Source organism: Cryptomeria japonica, chromosome 5 (assembly GCF_030272615.1).
Source record: "Cryptomeria japonica chromosome 5, Sugi_1.0, whole genome shotgun sequence".
Lineage (NCBI taxonomy): Eukaryota > Viridiplantae > Streptophyta > Pinopsida > Cupressales > Cupressaceae > Cryptomeria > Cryptomeria japonica.
This window is the reverse complement of record NC_081409.1, coordinates 725,935,573-725,961,711: the sequence shown is the minus strand read 5'-3', so window position 1 is coordinate 725,961,711 and position 26,139 is coordinate 725,935,573. Positions and strand designations below refer to the sequence as shown.

General features: G+C 35.8%; 1 protein-coding gene across 16 annotated transcripts; it reads right to left on the bottom strand.

The window, feature by feature from the left end:
• Positions 1-1,072: 1,072 nt before the first annotated feature.
• LOC131032836 (uncharacterized) lies at positions 1,073-20,788 on the bottom strand. 16 transcript variants are annotated; one of them, XM_059221700.1, is made up of 11 exons: positions 17,631-17,654; positions 17,357-17,449; positions 16,806-16,937; positions 16,470-16,509; positions 5,553-5,593; positions 4,959-5,192; positions 4,013-4,768; positions 2,665-2,824; positions 2,294-2,556; positions 1,870-2,165; positions 1,073-1,588 (listed from the first exon to the last, which is right to left on the bottom strand). In XM_059221700.1, exons 6-10 carry the CDS (start codon positions 5,124-5,126, stop codon positions 1,905-1,907), a joined length of 1,608 nt encoding a protein of 535 aa, XP_059077683.1. In that variant the 5' UTR covers positions 5,127-5,192; positions 5,553-5,593; positions 16,470-16,509; positions 16,806-16,937; positions 17,357-17,449; positions 17,631-17,654; the 3' UTR covers positions 1,073-1,588; positions 1,870-1,904. The 16 variants fall into 16 exon arrangements, with proteins under 16 accessions (XP_059077683.1, XP_059077674.1, XP_059077675.1 ...); XM_059221691.1 differs by lacking the exons at positions 5,553-5,593; positions 16,470-16,509; positions 16,806-16,937 and adding exons at positions 19,158-19,306; positions 20,223-20,788 and having other exon boundaries at positions 17,631-17,723; XM_059221692.1 differs by lacking the exons at positions 5,553-5,593; positions 16,470-16,509; positions 16,806-16,937 and adding exons at positions 19,158-19,306; positions 19,546-19,689 and having other exon boundaries at positions 17,631-17,723.
• Positions 20,789-26,139: the final 5,351 nt, after the last annotated feature.

Sequence of the window (26,139 nt, the reverse complement as noted above, 5' to 3'; positions counted from 1 at the left end):
GGTTGCCAATGCAAGGAGAGGTTAGCCCAACAATGATTCTTGTATAGTTTTGTTTGAGTGCCCAGGTCAGGTAAGTCAATCTTATTGCGTCTACTCGTTGGTTAACATATTCTAACCTTGGTCAGCCTTCTTATTGTTTTAAATCAATGCTTATGTGTTGTGATCCAAAACTTATGTGGGGCATGACAGAAGATTCGTACAATAATCCTTTCCAAATTTAGAGAAACAGATTGCAAATAGGAAGGACAACTAGCCTTCTGAGTTCACAAGAGGTGAAGGAAGACCAGCCTTCGTGCACTTATTGAATACGCCACCCCAAGATGGAATGGATGACTAGCCTTCCATGCTCGTGAACCAAGAAGTAGATTGGAAGACCGGCCTTCCATGCTCTTGGGCTTGATCACGGAGGATGACCAACCTCCAAGGTGAACTGAGGGATGGAAGGGCGACCAACCTTGAGATTGCGATTTGCAAACGTTTCAACAAATTCCGAATGAGATTAATATGGGAACTCACATTCGAGTGGATATTGGCTTAATTAGATTTCTACTATGAGTAATGTTTGTATGATATCATGATGCACACTAATGATTAGTGACTCGTATTGCATGCAGGACCTAAACCAGGATTTATCTTGTAAAAGAGCATTTCAATTAGTAAATTTGTGTTCTAAGATGTATTAAATTTATTATTTTTAATTGGAATTGTGATTTTAGAGCAAAATTTAGAAATATCCCCAAAGGGGACATTACATTAGCTCTAGAGGTTGGTTTAATAAGAATTGCATGTCTAATGGATCTAACCTAATTCAAGGAACAATCAACTTCATTAGTTGGGCAATAGGGAAGGGGTCTAGATGGAGGTGTTTGCATATTATTATACCCAAAATGCTTTTTATGGAAATGCATGAATTCTCTGTATGAAATCAATTGTATTGCAAGCAGAAACACGATTATAATTAACCCTATAAAGACTAAAACCGAAAAAACAAGAGTGAAATTTGCAAAATCATTAATTTTCATTTAGACCTTGTGCCTATACAATATTCAAAAAATAATTCCCAAGTCCAGACTTGAGTTTAATAGTCATATTTTATAAACAGAAAAATTTTGATATACATGATCATATTTAACAAGCAACGATGATTGCAAGAAGAGTAACTATAGCATCATTACAGATGGTATATTGTATACTGATTATTCATACATGGCTAGATGAAATCTTGATATTTATTGGCCGAAACTGTTTGAATCTTGATGATTGAATTGTGTCTTTATTGCTTTCAAACATAATTTCAATGAAAGCTCTGAAATCAGCAGCCATAACAGCTGTCTAAAGGCAACCACCACCGCCTGTGAGATTTTCTGGAATTTAACCCAAGCTGAAGACACCCTGTATTTTGAAATAATCAGCCAACTTCAAAGAAGTATTAGATGGGTTGAATGAAACACTGTTTACAGCATATCTATGCTTCCAGTTAATCATAGAAGCCAAATTTGCAAGTCTCATGGTCCATGAGATAGCTATGTTTCCATAGTGGTAATATCCCTGAGGATTGGACTGATGGCCACTTGCAGTAAGGTTCCATCTGCACAAGATTTAGAACAATATTTATAAATCCCAGAAGAAATCTGCAAGAATGTTTAACAAAACTATTTCTTTATAATCTCTGAAAAAATAAAAGAATCAAACTGTTGCCAAGGGCACTGTTTGTCCAGAAAAATGACATGGCAGAAAACAATGAAACAAAGCATGAAAACAAGAAAAACAAATGAATTCAGCTTCAACATTTGTTTATTCCATGACCAAAAGTATACATCACTTTTTACAAAAAAACAATTATTTTTCAAATATTATTCTTTTAACTACCGGTCATCTTTCATATTCCATAGGAAGCTGAAGGTTCAAATATGGAGCAAGATCAGCTTTAATCCCTTTGCATCCTCATTACTCTTCTTTTTTGGTTCTTCATGATGAAGCAAAGAGTTTCTCATCATGACAAAGTATGTCAACTTCCTTGACAACCCAAAAGGCTTCCTGTTGTTTCTGTTGTTGATTTCAGTCCAGTTGTGGTCATGCGCAGTGCTTTCTGACCACAAAAATCTTTCTGAATAAGGACTTAATAAACTTTGACAAAATTCCCTGGCATTTTCACATAACATCCCCTGTAATCAAACATTCATTCATAGCTCAGAATAATCAAACAAGCCACTTTTAAATAGATTAATTCAAATCCTAATATTTCTTCCATTCTTGGTTTGCATAAAAGAAACAACTCAATTGTATGATTTACCTCAGCCATAGCTTTGATTTTGATAGCAACATCATTACTCAGAATTACAACATGCCCACCATTTGGTAATCTTTCATAGAGTAAAGCGCATTCAAGAATATGATCTTCTGCAGTATGTGACAGACCATCTCCAACTGAAAAGGATTCTGCAGATCTTTGCACATGAACCCACCAACCCTTGTTTATCATGCACTGTTCAATCCATCTGAAAATCCCTTGCTTTGACTTATTTTGGTGTTTCAGACAATCTAATTCTTGTATAACTGCAAAAGAAGGATATCTAGAAATAAGAAAACTAAATAGATCTATCACTTTGACTAACAAATATTTGTGCATTTGTGCACATGGAATAAAAGAACAATGAAAATTACCAATTCTAGGGATGATCAGATGAGTCCCTTTGATGCCTTCCAGTTGCTTCAAAGCCTGTCTAGATTCCTCATGTATAAGGCAGCCAGTATCTACTACCATATGCCATTTCTTCTTTGAGTCTGCCACGTTTGGAAGTTGAACTATTCCAGGTATTTGAACCTAAATAAAACATCCAGTGCCAATGAGATTTTTGAATTGGAGCAGGGTCACACAACTTTACTCATCGAAACCATAGAGTGACCATAGAATTTTATCTTGCCAAAGTTATCTTATTGCATATGTAAACAAAAGAAATCTTATGTAGAAGCACACACAAAGAGGTTTCATACAGATTGACAAACTCATTAGATTGTATCTGAGATATAACTTGCAAAATTTTCAATATCATCCCACAACAAATTCTATCATGACAAATTCTATCCATGATAGAAAATATTGGTTGTGTGCTTGAAAGTAAAACTCCAGAGCAAGACATCAAAACATTCGGTTGGATGGTAAAGGCTCAACAAAATAACTCACTTGGCAAATTGCAAGCAGTTACAATGCAGCTTTTCTTTATATGCAGTATCAATGTAGTCCAGAAAAGGGTACACATGGATAGGGCTATACAAGAATTGTAATGTGACCACAATGCCATCTTAAGCAAATTTAATTCAACACAGATGGACATTGAATGATATATTTCCTGTCAACTAAAGTGTAAACGTTTACAGCAATTAGTATCTGGAACATTCAACTTATATATTCATGTCTAGAAGATGCAACAGGGGGAAGCATTTCTATCAAACTTCCATATGCCATTTATCTTCTGGATAAACCTTCAAAGTACATCACAATTTTGGCAGTAATAGCCTATTTTCTGAAGGAGAAAAACTTACCCTAAGCATCCCATCCTTGCTCAAATAACTGAATGTAACATATTTTTTCTACGTTGACTACAAAAACAATTACAGCAGTTCCAATTTTGGAGATATCTTAAACAGAAACGTTTATGTGTCATCATTGTGGATTACTATACACAAACACAACAAACTAGTAAGACCTTATGTATAATAAAGGATATGCTTCTTCATATCTTCCAGAAATAGAGGTTGAAGTAGTGATCTAAGATACTCTGTTCATGATATTCAGAGCAACCTCAGATTCTCTCATCATTTTGCTATAAGAAAATATTCAAGTTCCATCAGGGCAAATACAAAACTCAGATGTGTCAAAACAAAGTTCTGGTGCAACATTGTAATAAAAGAAATACTTGATTACAAAATTCCCAATCTCTATGAAAATGTATAACATTGGAACCGGCCCATAAACATTGACCTTCAGAGAAAGGAAAAGTTGAAAAATTACCTCAGAGTGTAAGCCTTGTTGATTATCCATACTTCTGTTAGTATTCTTCAAGGAAGAACTTCTGGTCGGTCTGTTATTCACCCTTAAATTCTGAGAGAGAGATGGAAATGGTGCCCTTCCTGTATCTGTTTGAAGAAGATGAGTGTCTTGGTCTACTCTACAAATGTTCCCTGTAGTTGTTTTCGATGCTTGGCATAAAATTTTTGAAGTCCAATTCTCCTTGTCTGATGGATAAAAGTCATTGTCCTCTGGGTTAAATCCAGCTGAAGAGGACCCATGAGCACTAATTTCTGGTGGCAATACTTCCAAACTACAGTCTCTCTTCTTTTCACCAAGAACCCCGTGTTTCTTGTTACATCTCACATTTTTTTTCTCAAGGATGATTTCAGCACTTGAATTCTCTTTTAGAATCTCTTTTAGAATTCTTCTTTGCTTTGTCATCTCTACCTGGTTTTCCTTCGTTTTCTTGGGATTTAAATTCATTTCCATGCAACCTGTGTGTAGAAGATTACCATATTTTTTCTTTGTTGACCAAAGGTTTGAAGCTCCTATGACTTCATTTTTTTCCCTTGGAATGCTCTGATTCTCCTGCACTGGTGTCGTCTCAGCATCATTTACCACAGTGAAGCAATCCAGATGAGAATGAGATTCCGAAAGTGGAGCGGCTGATGGTTGTTCAGGCTTCCATGGGACTGATTCAGCTAGTTCCACGTACTCCTCTTCCAGTAAGAATTGTTTCTTATTTTTATCACAAGTCTGTTTATTGGGTTCACAAATACCATCCAACATAATTTGATTCAGTAAAAAAGATAATTCCGAATAAGCCAACATCTACTAGAAAACTCTAGAGCACTTATCATGAAACAATGAATGTTATATAGAGTATCCCAGTGGTCGTAACAAGGTAGTTTATTTCAAACAAAAAATAAGGTGTTAACGGATTTACCAGGTTCTTGGGATCTAATTCAAAAACTTTGTCACCACCCTCTTTTTTATTTTTTGATGAGTAATTGTCAACATTATCATTTATAAAGAAATAATAGTATGCATATTCACAAGAAAAAGATGGGTGGATAACTCTGACATCGCCCTCTTTCATTAAGGTTTGTTCCATGTTTTCCTTGTCAAATTCACTCTCTTGTTTGTTGGGTTCCAGAACAGCATCAAACAAGAATGGGGCCTATAAAAATGGTCACAGAGAGTAATTTAGTTAAAAATGCTTAAAAAATCTAACAAATAAATAATAGATAAAGACATTTTTTTTCATTATATATAACAGATTAGAAACATAAATATTGTAGCATATTACTTCAGACAAGCATAACAGTTTAAACTCTGCCCCTCGGTCACTACAATTATTTTTCAATTCAATTAACTATTACAACTTAATTGACCAAGCATTTTAAACTTAGATTAAAAGTGCTAATTTCAAAACTTCTCCAAATGTAAAATACCCTTTTGGGTTATTCTTACATTTTACCCTAAAATCACAATTCCAATTAAAAATAAGAAAGTAATAGATTTAAGAGTATAAATTTACCAATTGAAATGCCCTTTATAAGAGAATTCCTGGTCTAGGTCCTGCACACAATATTAGTCACTAAAAATTGACATTAAATCATAAGCCAAGATAATATCATTTTTTACCAAGCATTAGTGGGCATCATGATATCACATAAAAATCATTCATATTGAAATCCAATTAAGTCAATAGCCATTCCAAAGTATATTCCTATAACAAGCTCATTATGATTCGTTTGAAATGTTTGTAAACCACAATCTCAAGGTTGGTAGCCCTTTTATTGCAAGAGTATGGAAGGTGGACCACCCTTCCATCCCTTTGGTTGCCTTGGAAGCTGGCTGTCCTCCTTGATCATGCCCGGAAGCACGGAAGGATTTCTTGTCCATTCCACCCCCCAGCCCATGAGCACAGAAGGCTGATTGTCCATTCCATCTCAAGATGGCATACTTGATAAGAAGCATGAAGGCTGGACGTCCTTCATCTCTCGTGAACCCGGAAGGTTGGCCATCCTTCCTATTTGCAATGTGTTTTTCCTAAATTCAAAATGGATTATCATGCAAATCTATTATTACATATTTATATCAAAGAGAAGCATTTATATTACTCACAATGATCAATAATTTTTGCAAGGTACATCTATGCATCTATACATTCATAATCTAATAATATACTTAAACTTATCTCGATTTGGTATTATGGCTGAAGATAATATTTATTGCTGTTTCTATTTCAATTTCCTTCTTGTTTTATCACTTCTCCTTTTATGCCTTCTTCCCAAGGAAATTATCTCTCTTTTATACCTTAATGGTGAAAGAGTCACAACCTTTCACCATCGCTACTCTTGGAAGGGTTGCAATCCTTCATCTCTAATTGCTGCCCATAACAAGATCTTAATTTAAACTTGATCAAATTATTTTGCTAGCATCTTGGTGCCACCTTTTAAATCGCCTAGATTACAATTTAAGAGATGCAATCATGTATTTTATAAAGGCTGTGATTTGGTACTTGGTGGGGCAATGACACTCAGTCACTACAATTTACAACTTAATCAATCAAGCATATTCTATCTAGATTAGAAGTTCTGATTTCAAAGCTTCTCCAATCACCATGATGGCGTCAACTCAGCATCAGCACTTATATGCTAACACACGGAAGAAGCTCCCTAGGTTAGGGTCATCCTAGACCAAGACCTAAACCTCGAGCATTCATTCATGATGACCTTGCCTATGTATATCCTTTGGGAAATCAGAGGCTTCATAGTTCGCACACCGATGCTAGAGGGAGTGGGAGTTCATTTTCTCTTCTTACATTGGATTTTCTAATCTCACCTTTAAACCACGACTATACATTAAGCACAATCTATTAACTTAGTCTAATTATAATAGAACGATAGCTATTTGCCATCAAGTGTTGGTTCCATACCAAACATTACCAATTAGTACTGTACAAACATACACAAATATGCAGGGATAATATCATTCCATAATCCCCAAATTTCCATAGTGATCAACTTGAGTATACATCACATATACGTAAGGTGACTAGCTCCAACATACATTACAAATACACAATGACTAGCTACAACATAAATCACATATACACAAAGACTAGCTCCAGCATACATTGAAAATACAAGGTGAGTGGCTCATATACGCATCACAAGTACAATAGTGATTGGCTCATCCATAAAGGATAACACACACCTATCCATGATGCACCCGAAATAGAAAAGGAATGTTGGTGTGTTGTGCACTACACAATGATTCCCATTCTTTTTTCCGATCTTCTAAACCAAAAGGCAACTAGGAAGAGGATTTGATGTATCCCATACTAAATCGGGCATATGTCCTCAACCCAACAGGATTAAGTATACCATTTGACAACCAAGAAAAGGATTTGGTGTATCCTACACTATAGTAGGCGTTTGTCCTCCATCCCAAGGATTTCCACAAGTAATGAACCAACTTAGTTTGGTGGATTCTAACTTCAATCACCCATAGGCCATTGCCAACAAGTCTATCAACCTAAGAAGTAGCACTTGTCAACTATAGTGATATTGTCAACTATCTTCTTCAGAATCCAGAGTAGCACTTGTCATCTGTCACTCTCATTCTAGTACCCCTCCTCGATCAACCTCTTTTGTATGTTTTGAGTTACTTCAGTGACTGTTCTGTGGAACATTATTGTATTTTGATTCGGATATTATGCGATGTTATTTCATGTTTTATCTGGATTTATGGTGTATGATTTTATGCAGTATTTCAGTGCTTATGATTAATGTTATTTTATGGATCATTATCATGGACTGACACTTTTCCCTTATATTGCGATGTGTTATTTATATGTTGCGTGTTTGCAAGTGTATTGGGAAGCAAGGGGATGATTTTCCTTCACTCACTCCGGTGAGACAGGGAACGTCACGATTCTCCTTCATCAGTGAGTGTGTCATGTCTGAATATATATATATATATATATATATATATATTGGTCTATATGCACATGTGGTTCTTTGGTGTAGGACATTGCAGGTACTAGTACCGGGTAGGTACGGGGTATTGACTCCACCTGGTTTCACAGGTTTGAGCATGCCTTATATATCCGATGGGAGTGGAGGAGATAGTTGGTGTACCCTAGCTTGACCGCAGTTACACTCGTGTGACTATTGTCAGTCAGTTGTGTTTTCCCCGTCTGGTTGTTATGTGTGTCATGGTGCCTTGGTTTGGTCATTTGAGAGTCGTCATTTGATTTGTCTTGGTTTTGCGTGTTTCCGTTTATTTAAATGGTTATTTAATTTAAATGGATGATGCTATCTTGTGTTGGCGTAATCATTTAATTAATATGCTCTGTGATTATTGATTTATTTAAATTGATGAAATGCTAGATTAAATGGTTAAATGGCTTAATTTATTGTGTAAAGTTGCATTGATATTTTTGTGAAATAAATAAATTGCCTAGCCATTTAAAAAGGTAAAATGCTTATGTTGAAGGAAATATTTATGGAAAAAGAAATAAATTAAAGTTTTCCTTTTTATTTTTCCATTTGGCCTTTTAATTTAATCATTTGAAAGAATTATTATTTTTGGGAAAGAAATAAATCTGATTGCCTTTTAGTTTTAAAATAATTAAATTTGATTGGATGAAAAACTTTAACCTAGAAGCTTGGGTTAAAAGATATTGGGCATCCATTCTGGGAATTCACGACAGGAGAAGAAGAGGATTTTTGGAGAGAAAATTCTGGAAAAACTTCCTGGAGGAGCTGGAAATTCGTCCGAGTTGCAAGACTAGATTTGCTTCATACCTTTTGCTTGCTAATTGCTTCAAGGTTGGAGGTTCCCTTCTGGTTTTGAAATTATTTTGGAATTTTCAGTTTGCTTCCTGTGTATGGAAATTTTTGTATTCTGCCTGTAGATTCTTTTTGGAATGTTGAAATAGAAGAAAGAATGCTTGTGGTTGTTGATTTTGTGAATCCTAAATCATATGGTTGCGTACAGGAAAGAAATGGTTCATTTCTCTATCTGCTATGTGTTTTGTTCTTGGAAATCAATTTCTTGATTTACCTCTTCTTTTGAAAGAATGAAGTTTACATTGGGTTGGTTGGGTGCTTCCTTGTTTCTAAATTGTCAAGATTTGGTTAGTCATTGTTTCCAGTGTGTTTATTTCACCATTTACCTTGCTAGTAAAACTCTTCCTTGAAATTTTAGAAATTGGCATTATATGTGTGTGCCCGTGAAATAATTCTGGAAATGGAAAGTTCGAAGTGATAAGTTACCAGTTCGAAGTGGTAAATTACCAGTTCAAAGTGGTAAGTGTTACCAGTTCGAAGTGATAAGTGTCACCGGTTCGAAGTGGTAAGTGTTAACAATTCGAAGTGGTAAGTGTCACCGGTTCGAAGTGGTAAGTGTTAACAATTCGAAGTAGTAAGTTACTAGTTCAAAGTGGTAAGTGTTACCAGTTAGAAGTGATAAGTTACCAGTTCGAAGTGGTAAGTGTTACCAATTCAAAGTGGTAAGTTACCGATTCGAAGTGGTAAGTGTTACCAGTTCGAAGTGGTAAGTTACCAGTTCGAAGTGGTAAGTGTCACCGGTTCGAAGTGGTAAGTGTTACCGGTTGGTAGTGGCAGTGTTACCAGTGGTAGCAGCACTACCGGTAAGTGGTGTCTGTTGCCCCGGCAGCAACACAACCGCGGGTTGGTTTGACCCCCGCTTAGCTTTGAGCCCTCACAGGTCTCCAAACCGGTTTGTGTTAAGAACTTAAATTTTATAAATGGAATGTTTAAAGTGGTATTGCGTGATGTAATGTGATTTTCATTATGTGGTTAATAAATTTATCAATGGAAATTAAGGCATGAATTAGAGATTCAAATGGGTATATTTAGAATATTGATTTGGAAATTGATTAGATGTGACTGGTGGAAAGGAGTGTTTTATTTAATTTTCAATCAATGATGTTGCAAGTGTTTATGATTCTGATATTTTCAAAGATTGTCTGAGTGTGGATTTGATGTATTTAGTTGTCCTTGCAAGTGTTTATTGAGATATTTTGGTCTGTGGTTCAGTCATCTTGTGGTGGTGTAATTGGTACCTTTGACCAAGTGATATATGTTGGCTTCGTTGTCTTAACCATGTAATGTCTTTGCCTTATGGTTAGTCAAGAGTCAGTATGTCCTTGTTTGACCACTTGTTTCTGATAGTGGTGTTATGGCTGTTTGCTTCGCCATAGGGTCCTCGGGGAGTGACCATGCTTGTGTAGTGTCCTTTGAGAGAGTGGCTTTCGCTTGGGGGTTGCATCCAAAGTAGTAGGCATTACGACCCAACAAAAGTCAAATAATAACTGATAATCTAATGAAATGATTAGGTGGGTAGTATCATAACATTAATAAAGATAAATGTACCTCGTGCATAGGTGAGTGCTAGTACAGGGCTCATAATGTTGCGAGAAGGCCTGGAATGGCAAACCAACCACCTTATCTTCACGGAAGGCTGGTAGGGTCCGCATGAGACTTAGTTGGAACCGGATGGTCAGGAGAGGTTACCAGGACAGTGAGCCGAGATCTATGGAGGCTGTACCAGGGTAACCATCTTAAGCTATGCGATGACACTCTCTCTTTCGGTTCACTTGTGTTTTGTGATGTCTATTCACTTGTGTTTGTGAAGTTGAGTCACCTGGATTCTTGTGGAGTCTTATTGTGTTGTCATGGAGTCGTATAGTTTTGTCGACCATGTCATGCTTATGCTTGTTTGAGGGTCCTTAGCTATCTCCTAGCACGGTGGGGTGATTCCATTTGGGAATTACATGGTCGGGTGGCAGTGCCACTTCCCATCGGATGTTCGAATTTGTGCCTTCATGTGAGGATTGGCTTCGCAGGTGTTTCTGTGGTTCGTGACTCATGCTTCATCTCATGTTTTGGAGATTTTTGGTATTTGTAGACCTACGTGGTCATTGTATCATTGTAATATTGATCTTATGTAACCTTGTAATTGGATGAGATCTATCCTTTATGTTTATTGAGAAGCTATGTATTGGAAGAGCAATGAAATCCTATGTTTGGATGTTTTTATCAGTTTCCTTGATGATGTTAGTAAATACTAAATGCTTATTGAAGTGGAAATTATGTTGTATCCTTTCAATCTTTCTATGATGAATCTTTATTTATGGCTTCTTGTGATCATTGAGTTAATGATGCATATGTGGATTTATGATTTTGTGGAAATTATTCTTGAAGTTAATTCTTCATTGGTAACCCTTAAGGAATTCTGGTGTAAGTCTTCCGCTTGTGTTATCGTGCATGTTGTGAAAATGCACTTATGATGTTTATACTTTAAAAAAAAAAAATTGTTTCACCCTTGTTGTGGGTTTTCCTTCGGGGTTCCTACCAGGGCATTACACTCATGCTATAGGTGATTGCTTGCTAACCCTCTTGATATAACTAAAACACATAAGAATAACTTTGAACTACACAAGATGGCCTCTACCCAGCCTATACCCTTAAACAAATACCAACATAAGGTAGTCAACCTATTCGCTTCATTTAGTTTGCTATTCAGATGCACATTAAGTATTGAGTTCTAGTTATCAAGTTTCCTTAACTCATTCACAACCAAATAATTCCCATTTTAGCCTCATATTAAAGCCTATTGAGAAGGGAAGGTGAAACAAGTTCGAAAGAACCCCAAACCTTGGAGTTATCACCCTCAAATCCTCCCCTTATGGACTTGAGGTCACAAGGGCATCCTTCACCCAAGGAATTCCTACATACCCGATTTCAAACGAGAATATACCCACTGATTCTCAATTTTGGCAAACCTATACCATGACACTTCCATCCAAGTATGTTGAGATATCAAATCGTACCTCGCCACCATCGCTATTCCTGATTCAACATGAGTATCCCAAAATATCCTATAGGTTCATCTCCTTGAAACAAAGGTTTCATTGATTACTTAACAAAAGAAATTCTCTTTGCTTGCAAAGACATACTTTAACCATTTATCTTATATCTTGGTCATAGATATCAACAAGTCAAAGAGGAAGTAAATGTGACTTTGTACTTCTTACAACATAGGTATATCTTTGCCTCAGCCATGAGTTGTACTCCAATCACACCCCAAATATCTAAAGAAGACTTCATTTATGAAGACAATCAAGGATATCACAATTAACCTACATTTCTAATAATTTTAGCAAATTCTATGCAATCTACTCAATAGATATGGGGGCAAAACCAAACATATAATTACGCCCAAACTAGTAGGAGATATCTAAATAAGTGCTATGAGATTTCTTCAAGTAATTTCCAAATGGATATATTTGATACAAGCCTTCTACTAAGGACCTTAAATCAACTTTACACTATCTGTTTGAACCTTATTAGTTACTATAATACAAGGTAGAATACTAACAGCATTTTTGTGAGATATATAATGTCCTTTTCCATCCCAATCTACTGTCATGATGCTAAAATCTGGATCGCATCAATGATCTTTTTGCACATCATTCATATAAAGGATATGGTCAACAACATAATCACTTTCCCCCTATTGCACAAGATAATAATGGACAAGAAGTTTACTCATAACACAAAGATTATAAACCTTAATACACAGGAAATGGAGACAGCAATATTTGTTTCTGCTTAACATTACTGCAACGATCATGCATATGGGAGATTATACTAACTCCATTTGAGTTTGCTAGAGAAGCCCTTAAAGAAAGGTAGACATCTTTAACTCTCAACAGTGTGGTTAACAAAACCTTACCGCAATTGGTTAGATTTCATCTTAAATACCTAAAGTTTGCATCCCTTTTCTAAGATAAAACTCGAGTTAACCAAACATCACTATCCAGTAGATTCATAACAGTTTAATGATGTTAGATGCTTTATCTATTCATTGAAACAATTTAGCAGTTTACAACATAATTACTAGGCTGTCGTAAAATTGCCATAATTTCCTCATTTCTCCTCCGCATTCAAAACTTAAAATGTTTCAGAAAGCTAAAAAAGAGCAAACTAAAACCCAGAAAAGAATTGAAAATATTAATCAAGACATGAGAGCATTTCTGATAACAGACTGATGTTTAGGGGAGCAGCCAAGGTTGCAAATGATCTGCACATCCAAGACAACATCATACTTAATAAAAAACCACCTATCTCCATGTTAAGTAAGATTATCATGTCACAATCTACTACTCTTATAACCATTAGGCTACCAAGGCAATCCCATCATTTTAAAAACCTTTAACTATATCAAATATCTTACAGTGACTGCTGCTTGCTACAGCCATGACTCTTTTGAATATGCTTTCAATCTCTTTAATAGCAATACCCATAAAAAGCGATCATTCTAGACTAATTATTGTCTAGCTGCAAGAGTGGATAATTCAAAATTAAATGTCCATCCAAATGTCTCATTCAAATCTTGCACTGTGCATACACATAATACAGAGGCATGACAAGTATTTGACAAAATGCTGGGTAAATATCATAGTTTAAAATCATTCAAGAGAACACTCATGCACAATCTCTTCATAGCTTTGTGAAGGCTGTGGTGATAAGAAATGGCTCTTGTCATTTAAAAATGACAGGAACCCCTTTTTAGTCACGTTTGGCTAGTTCATTTAATTAAAAGTTTGTAAGGCCTTCTCAACAATCCATTTTGAACATACCCTGCTCTCTTGGCACTATGTAAGGTCACATTTCTTGGAGGGATCTTGTCAAACAGCTCACATCCTATAGTCTAAGCTTCCATATTTTGTATTCAAATTTACCATATGTGTACAGAAAGTTATTTCATTATTTTAAAAATCACTCATTATTCTTCTACTACCAATGGCTAACAGGTCATTTTTTAGGGAAAAGACTGAATATTTATTATCTGAACTGTAACCTAGTATTCTCCCTTTGCAATGCCAATTCTTGGTTAAACTTTCACCTATACATTCCACAACCAGCTTGGAAATGTTGACTACAGAGATGGATAGAGGTTATTAAATGCAAAGGCAGCACCTATGTTTCTTCCAAAAAATAACATTATATTTTTACTAAGATAGCAGACATATCGCAGTGATAAGTACCTAAATGTGCATCTTCTAGTATGACCTTCAATCACCCTCAAATCTGCAACTCTCATGGCCTTCCTCCTCTTCTCCTTCCTTCCTCACTTCTTCTATTTCTTGGGAATAACTGGAGTTTTTCCTATCTCAGTTGGATAATTTAAATCGTCATGGCGTCCATCCCAAATAACTATCCCATGCTGTTCTCACACCATCCCATTGTGAGAATCAACTGCCAAAATAAGCCATGAATTTTCAGCTCCTCCCTGCTCTTTCTTCCATGCCATTCAATCCATCCTCCCCTCCTCGTCACCCTTCTATTTCTCACATTTTCTCCCAGCAGTGTGTGTGCCTCCAGTCGAGGGGTTGTGTGGGTTTTAATAGCTGCGTGGCTCCCTGTTTTTATGTTCACAGTCAAGGCCATGTCTTCCACAAGCAGGGACACCATGCTGCATTGATGGTGTGACTGTATTTTCTCTCTACACCCCTTCTCTTCATTGTGGGTTGTCTCCTGCATGTCCAGTAAGAAAAGTGCCCTATTCTCGCCAATTTGGGTTCTTCACAACTTAGGAAAGAATGCTTTAATTCATATTTCATTCCCTTTGGTTTTGTTTCTAATGATTCATTTATGTGTTGTTTACTTTTTTTTTCCTTTTTTTCAGTCCTACTTCATTATATTTTGCTTCAATCATTTTTATTGTTTCTATGACCACACAGCATTTGTGTAATGGTCTTCTATGGGGATGTGACAATCAGCTCCAAAATATCTTTGTTTCTTTATGATATGTTCCTTGTTTTCACCAGAAAATGCAAATACTTGCTTTTGCATTTGAAACACTCTCCACGAATATTGGAATCTTTACTGGATTACTTGGGACAGGTTCAATAATTTCAGCATGCTCACATTCCTTGAGGCCTCTTCCTTGTGTTCACCTAGCAAATGAACACTCCCCTCTGTCGCATTCAAATACACTCTCCAAATAGATTGGGGTCTTTATTGTATTATTTGGGACAGATTCAACAATACAACATGTTCCTGTTCCTTTAAGATTTGTTCCCTGTTTTCACCAAAAAATGTATGTTCCTCTTTATTAGGTTCAGAAACACTCTCCAAAAATATTGTGGCCCTTACCCTATTACTTACAACAGATTCAAAAGCTTCAACATGTCCATATTCCTTTAAGACTCGTTCCTTGTTTTCACCAGAAAATGCAAATGCTGGTTTTTTGGGTTCAGAAACATACTCCATAAAGATTGGAATCTTTGGTGGATTACTTTGGACAGGTTAAACAACTTCAGTATGCCAATGATCCTTTAAGACCCCTTCCTTCTTGTCACCATCAAAGGTACACTCCTGTTTGTTGGCATCAGGAAAATTCTACAACATGCTCTGGATCCTTAGTTCAACAGCAACAATATTTTCATCTTCTTTTTAAGACTTGTTCCTCGTTTTCACTAGGAAATGAATACGTGCCTTTGTTGCATTCAGAAACACTCTCCAAATAGATTGGCGTCTTTCTTGTATTATTTTGGACAGACTCAACAGCTTCAACATGCTCATGTTCTTCTAAGGCCTGTTCCTTGTTTATGCCAAAAATTGTAGGCTCCTGTTTATCGGGTCCAAAAACACTCTCCAAAAGGATTGGGTTCTCCATTTATGGAGAAATATATGGGGCAAATTTGTGATTAATAAATTAAACATAATAGAGGAAATGAAAAGTGACAAAGAACAATTTTCACAAAACAGAAACTGTAAGACTGGTACCCTAGCAGGATCTTACTGAATTCTTGGGGATGACGGACTCAACAGTTTTAATACATTCATCTTCCTTTAAGGCTTGTTCCTTGCTTTTTTTGTTAAATCAATATGCTTGTTTAGTGGGTTTGAACAACGTCTCACAAGGCTGTGGTTTATACTTTATTGAAAGCGAACATATAAGGACCAAGGTTAACAATTTAACAAGAAGGCTTTTAGAAAGCAAAGCATGTTAGAAGAGTATCCTGGTGGCCTTTATGGGATCAGTTTTTGCAAAAGTCACAACAGAGGTATTAATGGTTGTATCATTGTACCCTATTTCTAGAATTTGATTCAATAGTTGATACATACTGCTCTTCTTTTAGGATTTGTTCTTTGTTTTAATCTGTTTAACAGAATCAGAAATATCATCCACAAAAATTGGGTTGGATAGGAAAAAGGACAATTTGGAGAAATTATTTAACAAATCAACTTCAGAATATATGTAAATGATGAAGAGAGAAAGCAGAAATGTCATAAAACAGAGAATAGCAGGTACAATTTATGAGCTAATAATCTTAAAGTGAAAACAGAGAAGCTCATGTGTTTACCAGAGTCCACGAAATGGATTCTATAGCTTCATCACATACCTCTGCCTTGCCCCTTGACTTCATAATTGAATCCACACTTCTGTTTGTTGGGATCAGAAACAATGCTGGAGAAGATTAGGTTCTACTAAATGGGCATATCGAAAGTTTATGTTTTCAATTACTTATTTTATTTTATTTTAACTGATATTAGAAAGTACACAGGAGGAAGCAGAGCATTACAGACAATCCTTGTGGTTTTATGATATAAATAAATTGATAAAACACTTCAACACAATACTACAGGAAAATTATAATAAAGAAACAGAGCCTTCTAGAGAGTATCCTTGTAGACTTTATGACTGCGAATTATTTCATCATAGGTTCACATCGTTTTACCAGGTTGCTAAGGACAAGTGATTCATCAGTTTTGAAATATTCCTTTCGCTTTGAAGCTAGTTCCTTGTTCTCATCGTTATGTCCACCCTCTTGTTTGTCATGTTCAGAAACAATGTCTGACAAGGTTGGGGCCTACAGAGAGGCATGTGCAGAATAAACAATTAATAGAACAGTTTAAAAATATAATTTAATTTGTGAGGGAAAGCACAACACATTAGAGAGTATCCTTGTGTCCTATGGGATTTTCTTATAAGTAACAACACAAGTGATGTTCGTATGTGTTTCTAGAATTTGATTCAATAGATCCCTCGCATTCCTCTTCCTTGTTCCTTATTTTAAATGCCAAACACACTCCTATTTGTTGGGTTCAGAAACACAATCCAATTATTTAACCATATAGAAAAGAAAACATTAGGCCGTTAATGTAAATGATTGAAGAAACAAACTTGTAATACTAAGATAAAACATAATGAAAAAATCACAATTGCCATAAAACAGAGTTTGCAGAGCATTCTTATGAAAAGAAAATACATTAGTGCTTATGGTTGTACCAGATTCCTGGAGATGGATTCAACAGTATTGGCATACCCTTCTTCCTCAACAGATTCTTCTTTGCTTGCATCACTATATCCACAGTCACACTCCTATTTGTTTTATTATATTACATGTATAGTTAGCAGTACAATAAAATGTTTAAATTTCTAACAAAAATGATAAAGAGAACAGTTTTTAGGATGGAAAGCATGTTAGAGGATATCCTTGTGGTCTTTATATAATATGAGATAAATCTTTTGAGAGTAATAATAGAGGTGTCAATGGTTATACCATATTCCAGGAATTTGATCCACCAGCTCCTGTATTCCCACATGCATATGCTTGCTTGTTGGGTTCATAAACACTCTGCAAATACTTTGGGGTCTATAAAATAAAGGCATTGAGATTAAATTCTTTTGAGATATAACTTAAGCATACTGGTAGAAAAATGTAAAATAAACAAGGAGCAACTTTCATAAAATGAGACAAAATGAATAGAAAGAATGTAAGAAGAAAAATACTGTATATTTGTTTACGAATGATTAAACATTTAAAACAAATCAATGGGAATGTAAAGGCCTTCGAAGAAAAAATAAACTAATCTGTTAATCCTGAAGTTTCTTCAATTGAAGTTCAATTGTCATGGAAGAGTGCCCATTGAGTCTCTAATAATACAAAATGGCCTAAACTACTGCAGATCTGTTTACCCACAAAGCATTGAATAATGTACCAACAAATCGAGACAATTCAATAGAAGAAACCAAATCTAGTTGTGCCTCTATAATATAAATAAAGTTTGCAAGAATTCATCCAAACAAGCGGAATGCACAAAATATTACAATTTACAACTCATATAATGTTAGACCCCATTGAACTAGAAACCTTGTTAAAATGCCTTAAAATCGAAGGTCTAAATTCTCTAGAAAAACTAAGTCATCAAATTGTGATCCAGGGTATCAAAAGGTTCTAAGTTGTAACAAGTGGGCATAAAAAAAAACACAGCAGAATTCAACCAAAAAAAGAGGATGCTCCCCAAACAATCACAAAGAGGATCTTCCCCAAACAGAATTTAATGATTGAAAAAGAGAACCTTCAAAAAACAATTAACTTAGATAACAACGAGAAAAAAAGGAATTTAATCTGAAACTTCACGACTGTTCACCAGACTGATCAGTCACCTAACTCAATAAAAGGAATAGGATAACCCAAATCTAGTAATGCCTCTATAATTCACAGAAATTCCTACAAACAAGTACAATACACAAAATATTTCAATTTACAATTCATACAATGGAGGACCTCATTGAACTAGAAACCTTGTTAAAAAGCCTTAAAAATCAAAGGTCTAAATTTCAACATAAACTAAGTTATCAAATCGTAATCCAAGGTATTGGAAGGTTCCAAGTTACAAGTGAGCAGAATTAAAACAAAAAATCGGTTATGGTAGGAAATAGCTAGAAACAAATAAAAGAAATATTTCTACAGCAAGTGCAAGGACTAAATCAGAAATTAAAAAAAAAATTAATGACACATCTAATCAAGGATTCACTCAAATCTACGACAGCTACCTTGGAAGGAAATCAGAACCAAGCAGAATTAGATGCTGACTAAATGTAAAAAAATTTAATCGACTAAAAAGGATACTCCCCCAAACGATGACAAAGAGGACCTTCAAAAAAAAAGACGTTAATCAACCATAATAAAAATAGATTAAAAAAAATAAACAGAACTTAATCTAAAAGTTACATGACAATCCAGTAGACTTGGTCAGTTACCCATGATAACAAATAACTCAAAAAAAGGAACAGGATAACACACCGGGCAATCCTCCTCTTCTTCGGATGGATAGGGAAGCCACTGGAACTTGTAAACCCTGGTGGAAGCTCCCATCGTAAATGTATCATTCAGTCATAGTGTTATCGGAAGTTTGGGAGTGGCTTTCTGTCCACAAACATATGTTCCATGTACTGCAAACAAAAACAAAATCAGAACACAATTTCCAACACTGTAACAATGAATTCAATTATCTAAGCGTACATTGTTTGATTTTTAAATTTTGTATTCATAAGACTAATGGCTTAAACACTAATTCATACTGTGAGAAATTCTTGCCCAAGAATATGACCTAGTTTCCAGAGGCGGATCTTGGTTATGCTGGGATTTTTTCTTATCCTAGGACTAATCACCCGACAGTTATCAGAATTACCAAATTCAAAACTCGATTGCCAAGACCTTCTCCAGCACAGCTTATAGAAGCAAAGAGGATCAAATGAATTACAGCTAATTCCTAATCCTAGAAGAATAATCCCACCTATTCTAACTCCACGGAAGGGATTGCCCTACCCCCCACCCGGGATAGAGTTCCCCCCCACCCAACCATCACCCGGTCCCCACCCTGCTTCCCGGGCCCCTACAATAATCTACCTCCATGCACGGGGGGGGGCTCGCCAGGGCCCTACTATTCTAAAGGAGACCTGCTGCTAAGTTGGAATGTGATCTGTGGTCCCCCCGGTTCCTAAGCGCATGAATGATCCATAGCTCCTCCACCACGGATGGGATGACCACTGGCGTACGGGAGAATGCCAACTACATAATGGTGCTAACTATACTCAACTAGACGTGCTAATCATGGTTCACATGGGAACACTGGTACATTGTATTTAATCCTATTTTAAAAGCCTATTCCATTAAATTGAACTTTATTAAGAGCCAATGATGCCCGAGGATAAATTGTTAATCTACAAGTTTTAGAAAATCCAGGTTCAGAGCTTGGAGAAATTCATGTCAATTAAATTGCCCCATTAACAATTCTAGTTAACTGGGGATACATCTCAGGAGCATTCTAATCACATTTATTAATTAGAATTTAATTTCCGTTCATACCTGAAGATAAATCAGTGAGGAGGGGCTCCTGAGATGACTTTTGAAATTGGATTTGCAGATGCCATCTGCTGATGCTGGGATGATCCAGAACTATATCACAAGCCGGATGCCTTCCCAACTTCAGTATTCTCTCTTCTTCTTCGTCTTCCAATTCGGGATCGCTCAGGTAAATGTTACTCAGGATAGGTCCATCCTTGAACACAGAGAGCGAAGGAACGAAAGCTGGTGCTCCCTTCTCTTTCACAGTCATGGCGCGCAGAATTTTCTCCAAAACAATTGTCGCGCAAATCGCTGGCTACTGCAGACAGAAGCGAAGCGGAGCTGTGATTTGAAAATTTGAATTTGTAATTTGTATACCGTTAGTTTTCTAGGTTGAATTCTGTTGAATGACACAGATTAATAGTAACGGGATTCTTCTGAGGTTGAATGCCCCCACTTCATCCTTGTCAACGTCAGAAGAATCCCGAGACCCGCTCGGACGAAGAAGCTCCGTCATTGAACGTCAATTGCTCCGTTCCAGTCCCTATCAGTAAATCTTAACCATGTTATGCGTGACAGGGAATACCGGCGGACAGCCGATCAATTGCTCCGTTCCAGTCCCTATCAGTAAATCTTAACCATGTTATGCGTGACCGGGAATACCGGCGTACAGCCGATCAATTGCTCCGTTCCAGTCCCTATCAGTAAATCTTAAACATGTTATGCGGGACCGGGAATACCGGCGTACAGCCGATGAAGTCCACCGACGTGCCCATGATAACAAATAACTCAAACAAAGGAAGTAACAATATTTTACATCAATATAAACAGAGTTAACATTGCTATATTTTTTCATTTTTTATAGTTTTAATATTCTTTTATAATTTTAATGAAGTATAGATTAATGATATCAGATTTCTACAATTCATGATATTAGCTTTTGGGTTAGATTGAATGTTAGTTTTATCATCAACGATTGGGATCGCACAGCACCTCTGATCCATCATCAAAATAAAAATAGAAGAGAGAAGTAAGAGGCATAAAATGAATAGTTGCACATCAGACTATGACTAAAAAGAAGAAGGGAAATGATAATTGACATGTTATTAACAAATGTGTAATAAAGTCATAATTATACTGATACATTGAACAAAATATATAATATATTTTAACTAAAATATATAATATATTTTAGCTAAAATATATAATAAATAAGTATACAAGTGCATATAATTCATCTTTCCTTATTGTGAAGATAGCTAGTTAGCTATAAATATAGAGATATCATTATTAATAAATAAAGAAAGAATGATGGAAGACACTTGAAAAATGAAAAAAAAAAAAAAAAAAGTGAATGGTTAAAAATTGGTGACACTGATCATGTTTATAAATGTAAAGGATATGAAATAAATTATAATAGGTTATGGATTGTTTATCTTATTTAACTATTATCCATGCTTACAAATATTAAGAATGTTGAGTTAATTCTAGTCTATCAACAAGGAGGGATTGATTTGATTTCTCTATTTATTACACACATTAGTTTAAACAAGATAGAAAAGTAGGTTTTATGTCATCATAGTAAATGATAAATTGAATAATGATGTAATATCAATTTTATTACTAATAATTTATAAATTGATATTGTTGGTATATTTATTGTCTTAAATTTTTTGTAGGTTTTATTTATTTTTGTGTTGATTTGAGTGGTATAGAAGTGATCTAATACACAAAATTGACTTGTAATTCATAAGATTGATTTATGAGACTATATAATTTTAAAACATGTTTCACTCTCATCTATAATATTTAAAAATTATTGCAAGGACATGTAGTAATAAAAAAATTCTCAAGAGAAGTTGTCAAATTTCAAGGTCAAGTTCTTGTTGATCAACCATCTTGTTACATTAACTTTACAACCTTAGTAAAAATTTGGAATTCAAGCAAGCATGCAGTGGCCTATATGTTTATTTTACTACATATGTCTTCATTTTATGCTCCAAATTGAAGTATTTATATAATGGTTTCTCCTTGTAATTTTCTCACGTTTATATGTTCTAGGATAATCCTCATATTGCATAAATGAATGTCTTAAAATACCAAGACTTAACACATAGTTACACAAACATGTGCCAAGTCAACTCCTAGTGACTAGAAGAAAAGTTGAAAGTGAGCAATTCTGAACTTGAGAAAATGAATTATATGCTCCATCTCATGTAGGTCATGATCAAAGTTGAGCTTCGTGAAATGGATTACAAATAAAGAAAGACAAATCTTTGGATCAAGTTCGGGTGTATGATGTTGGATTAATAGGGTAAATTTGTGGAAATAAGTATAAATGGAAATTAGGATAAGGCTTGTAGACACCTAAAATTGTCATGTCTAATTAAATAAATATTTTATTTATTTAATTATCTAAGCTTAATTCTTCTATTAATTAAATAAATCCTTATTTATTTAATTAATTCATTTATTCTCTTCTAGCCTTATTTCTCATTTAAAAAAATACATTTATTTATTTAAATTATCATTTTTCTAAATTAAATAAATATTTTATTTATTTAATTATCCCACTTCTTCTATTAATTAAACAAATATTTATTTATTTACTTAATTCATTAGCCTTTTCTACCCATGACACATGTCATTCATCTCTTAATTCATACACTACCTACCCCTTTCATTATTTTATTATTTCTTTTACCTACCCTCTAATCATAGCCGACCTCCTTTTACACCTCTCAATCTTATCCCTCCATTTCATATAGTGTCTTCTATATAAGGAGATGCTTCCTTCATAATCATTCATCCTAATGATTCATCCTAATCATTCATCCTAATGATTCATCCTAATCAATCAAACCCTAATCATTCATCCTAATCATTTTATGTAATTGACTACACTACGATCCTACTTGCAACCACATTCCGTTCTTTGTTGAGCTCTTGTGCACATAAAATCTGAGAGCAAATATATCAAGCAAGATCAATGGAGATAGGAAGAATGGAGATCCAAACCCTATTGGACATGTGATGGTATAATCTTTGTGATTTTATTTGATTTGCATTGTCTTAGGTAATCTTCATATGTTATGGTGGATCTTTGTTGTTGTTAGGCTAGGGTTTTGTGGTTGAATTCATTTAGCCTTTCAATATTGTTATTATTGTTATCCATTTTCACCATATACATTTTGGCACGCCCGGTGGGACTCTTGTCCCTTTTTGCATTTAACATCTTGTTGCAGATTTTGTATTTTGAAGTTGCAGATCTGACGTTTTCGGCAGCATATTGATATTTCCGTGTTTGCGCACTTTCGGATCGCGTTTTTTATTTTCTGGCGCATCTGTGACATTTGGAATCGCATCTGTGTTATTGGCAATATTTTATTTTGCAGGTTCCAGGAAAGCGCGGTTGTGTTTTAAAGTCGCATTTGTGATGTTTTTAGCCGCGTCTGTGTCCAGAAGATGCGTTTGCGTTCTGTAGTCGCGTCTGTGTCACGAAGTCATGTCTGTGTTCACTAGTTTCAAAATTTTGGGTTTTTATTGATTCAGTTTTCGGATTTTGCATTTAGGGTTTCAGATCTGATTTATTTTGAACTAACATTTCCAGATCTAGCTAACGAAATTGTTGCAGCTTGTCTTGAAAGCTAAATCGTTTGGTTGAAGGCCCCTATTTTCACAAAGTCTTTTGGGTTTAAAATTTACCTAACTTGTGTGCTTGCAAGAAGGGGTGATCATTTGAAACAATCCAAACTACTAACAACTCTTTGTTGCAGGTCCTTGGCAAGGGTTTTTTGGATTTTTATTGTGTGCCTTGTTTTCATAGACTAGCAAACACTTCAATTGGTGCACTAAAATTGAATCATTGTCTTTTGTGTCTTGAGCAATAGGCTCTTTTTGTTTAATCTTTAGAGGGCATGTCTTCCCGTGTGGTCATTAGGACTACTAGTGAGAAGAGAACGACCCAAGTGGGAGCGAGGAAAACCACCTCTTCCGAACCACTATAAACAAATGTATTCATGGTGAAAACTATGAATAACGTGTGCTGATTAGTTCATATCGACACTATGTCTCCCCATAAACTCGTTTGATCAAATTTATTTGATCAATTGTAGGGCGTAACCCCTACCGGCTGGGAGCCTTCTGTATTTATAGAGCTGAAAGTGCCGCATGTATGGCCACACGAGTAGATGCCCTTACTAGCACCTTTTTGTTTTAGAAGCCCAAATCCTTCTAGTTGTTGGGGCAAGAGGGCGAACCTCTGGTAGCGGCCCACACACATACGGTTCTTAGTAGAGATACAAAGTTCGCCACAGGGAGTTTTCATGGGGACTGATGCTTGGCTGACCTGAGAAGTGAGTGTCGAGGGTGGAGCCAGTGAGGTCAAGCATCTAAGTATCCACTCTGAATAGCGTAGCCTCGGGGGTAAAACCCCATCTGGGATCAACAACTATTGTCTTGGCCAGCCATAAGAATTGTGCTTGACTTATTTTAACATTCAAAACATTCAAGACCAAACAGCAAAACATTGTGTCTTTTGTGTCTTCAAGTGTATGCAAAACATTTTTACATCAAACAACACACTTTTCTTGGAGTCATTTTGAGTCTAGACACTTGCAAACATTGAGTCCTCATCAACATTGTGTCCTCTTGTCACGAAAAACAGTCAAACAGTCAGATTTGATCACAACAAAACGACTTCACAGATTGGAAAAAATTGCACAAATTTTACAGAAACGCGTCTGTGTCAGACATAATAGCGTCTGTGTGGTATAACCGCGTCTGTGAAGGGCAGAAACGCGTATGTGTTCCAATAGTCAACATCACACTTTGCAAAAAAAAAAATCTCAGGAACGCGTATTTGTTAAACAGAGCCGCCTTTGCGTCAGGAAACCGCGTCTGTGTCCAGAATTGAAAAACTGTTGCAGTCCAGCAAACAAACACAGTCAGTTTCGGAATTCTTGAGCTTCCTAGGTCATTTCTCCAGGGTTTCATTTAGCATTCAACCTGTCTTTGGGTCTCACAAAATCCATCATTGCTTTACACCTTACATTGCATTCACATTTGTCTAAACTTGAGTCAAAAGGTCACTTGCTTGTCCTCATCATACTTTGTCAACACACTACATACAACAACACTTTGCTAAGTGGTCCCTCATCAAGGTTTCTTACCTTTGGGTCTCATTTGGTCTTACTTAGAGTCAAGGTCAACTTACCTCATCAAGAGAAACTATCCTCTCTTTGGAAGTCACACCTACTCTACTACATACATACTTGGTCTTACACTTTGGACATTGCAAGTACACCTCAGATTCATTTACATTCCAGCCAACTCTTGGTCTTCCATACTTTTTCCATTTTCATCTAGTCTCACACATCTTGGTCAATACCTAGTTCATGGTTGAAACCCATCTTCAAAAATCTAGGAGAGAAACTAAAGAGGCTCAAGAGTCCACAAACATGAGTTCTTATGAGTATGAGAATGATATCTTTTTCAATTCTGATCATACTACGTTACCTGACATGGATACCTATAGAAACATTCCAAATATTGAGAACATGGACACTACAAACAACAATGCTACACACAATGACAATATGGACAACTTTTCCGTACATTCAACAGATGTGGAAGAATCCATTATGAATCCCCATTTCAATCGATTGGTTGAGGAAATAATGAGGAGGGATAGACAATACTTTTTACAAATGATGGCACAAAGTGGAGCCAAGATACCTCATGATTTTGGCATGTCTCAAATAATGGAAAATCGACCTTTGCAACAACCTCACTCCAACATGGATCAAAGGAGACCTAATAGTGGAGGAAATAGAGGACCACATATGGTACCTGAATCACCATCAGCTTTGCTTCAAAAACCAGAGGTCCCACATACACATGGTCAAACATATGACACTCACCTTCACAGACCATTATG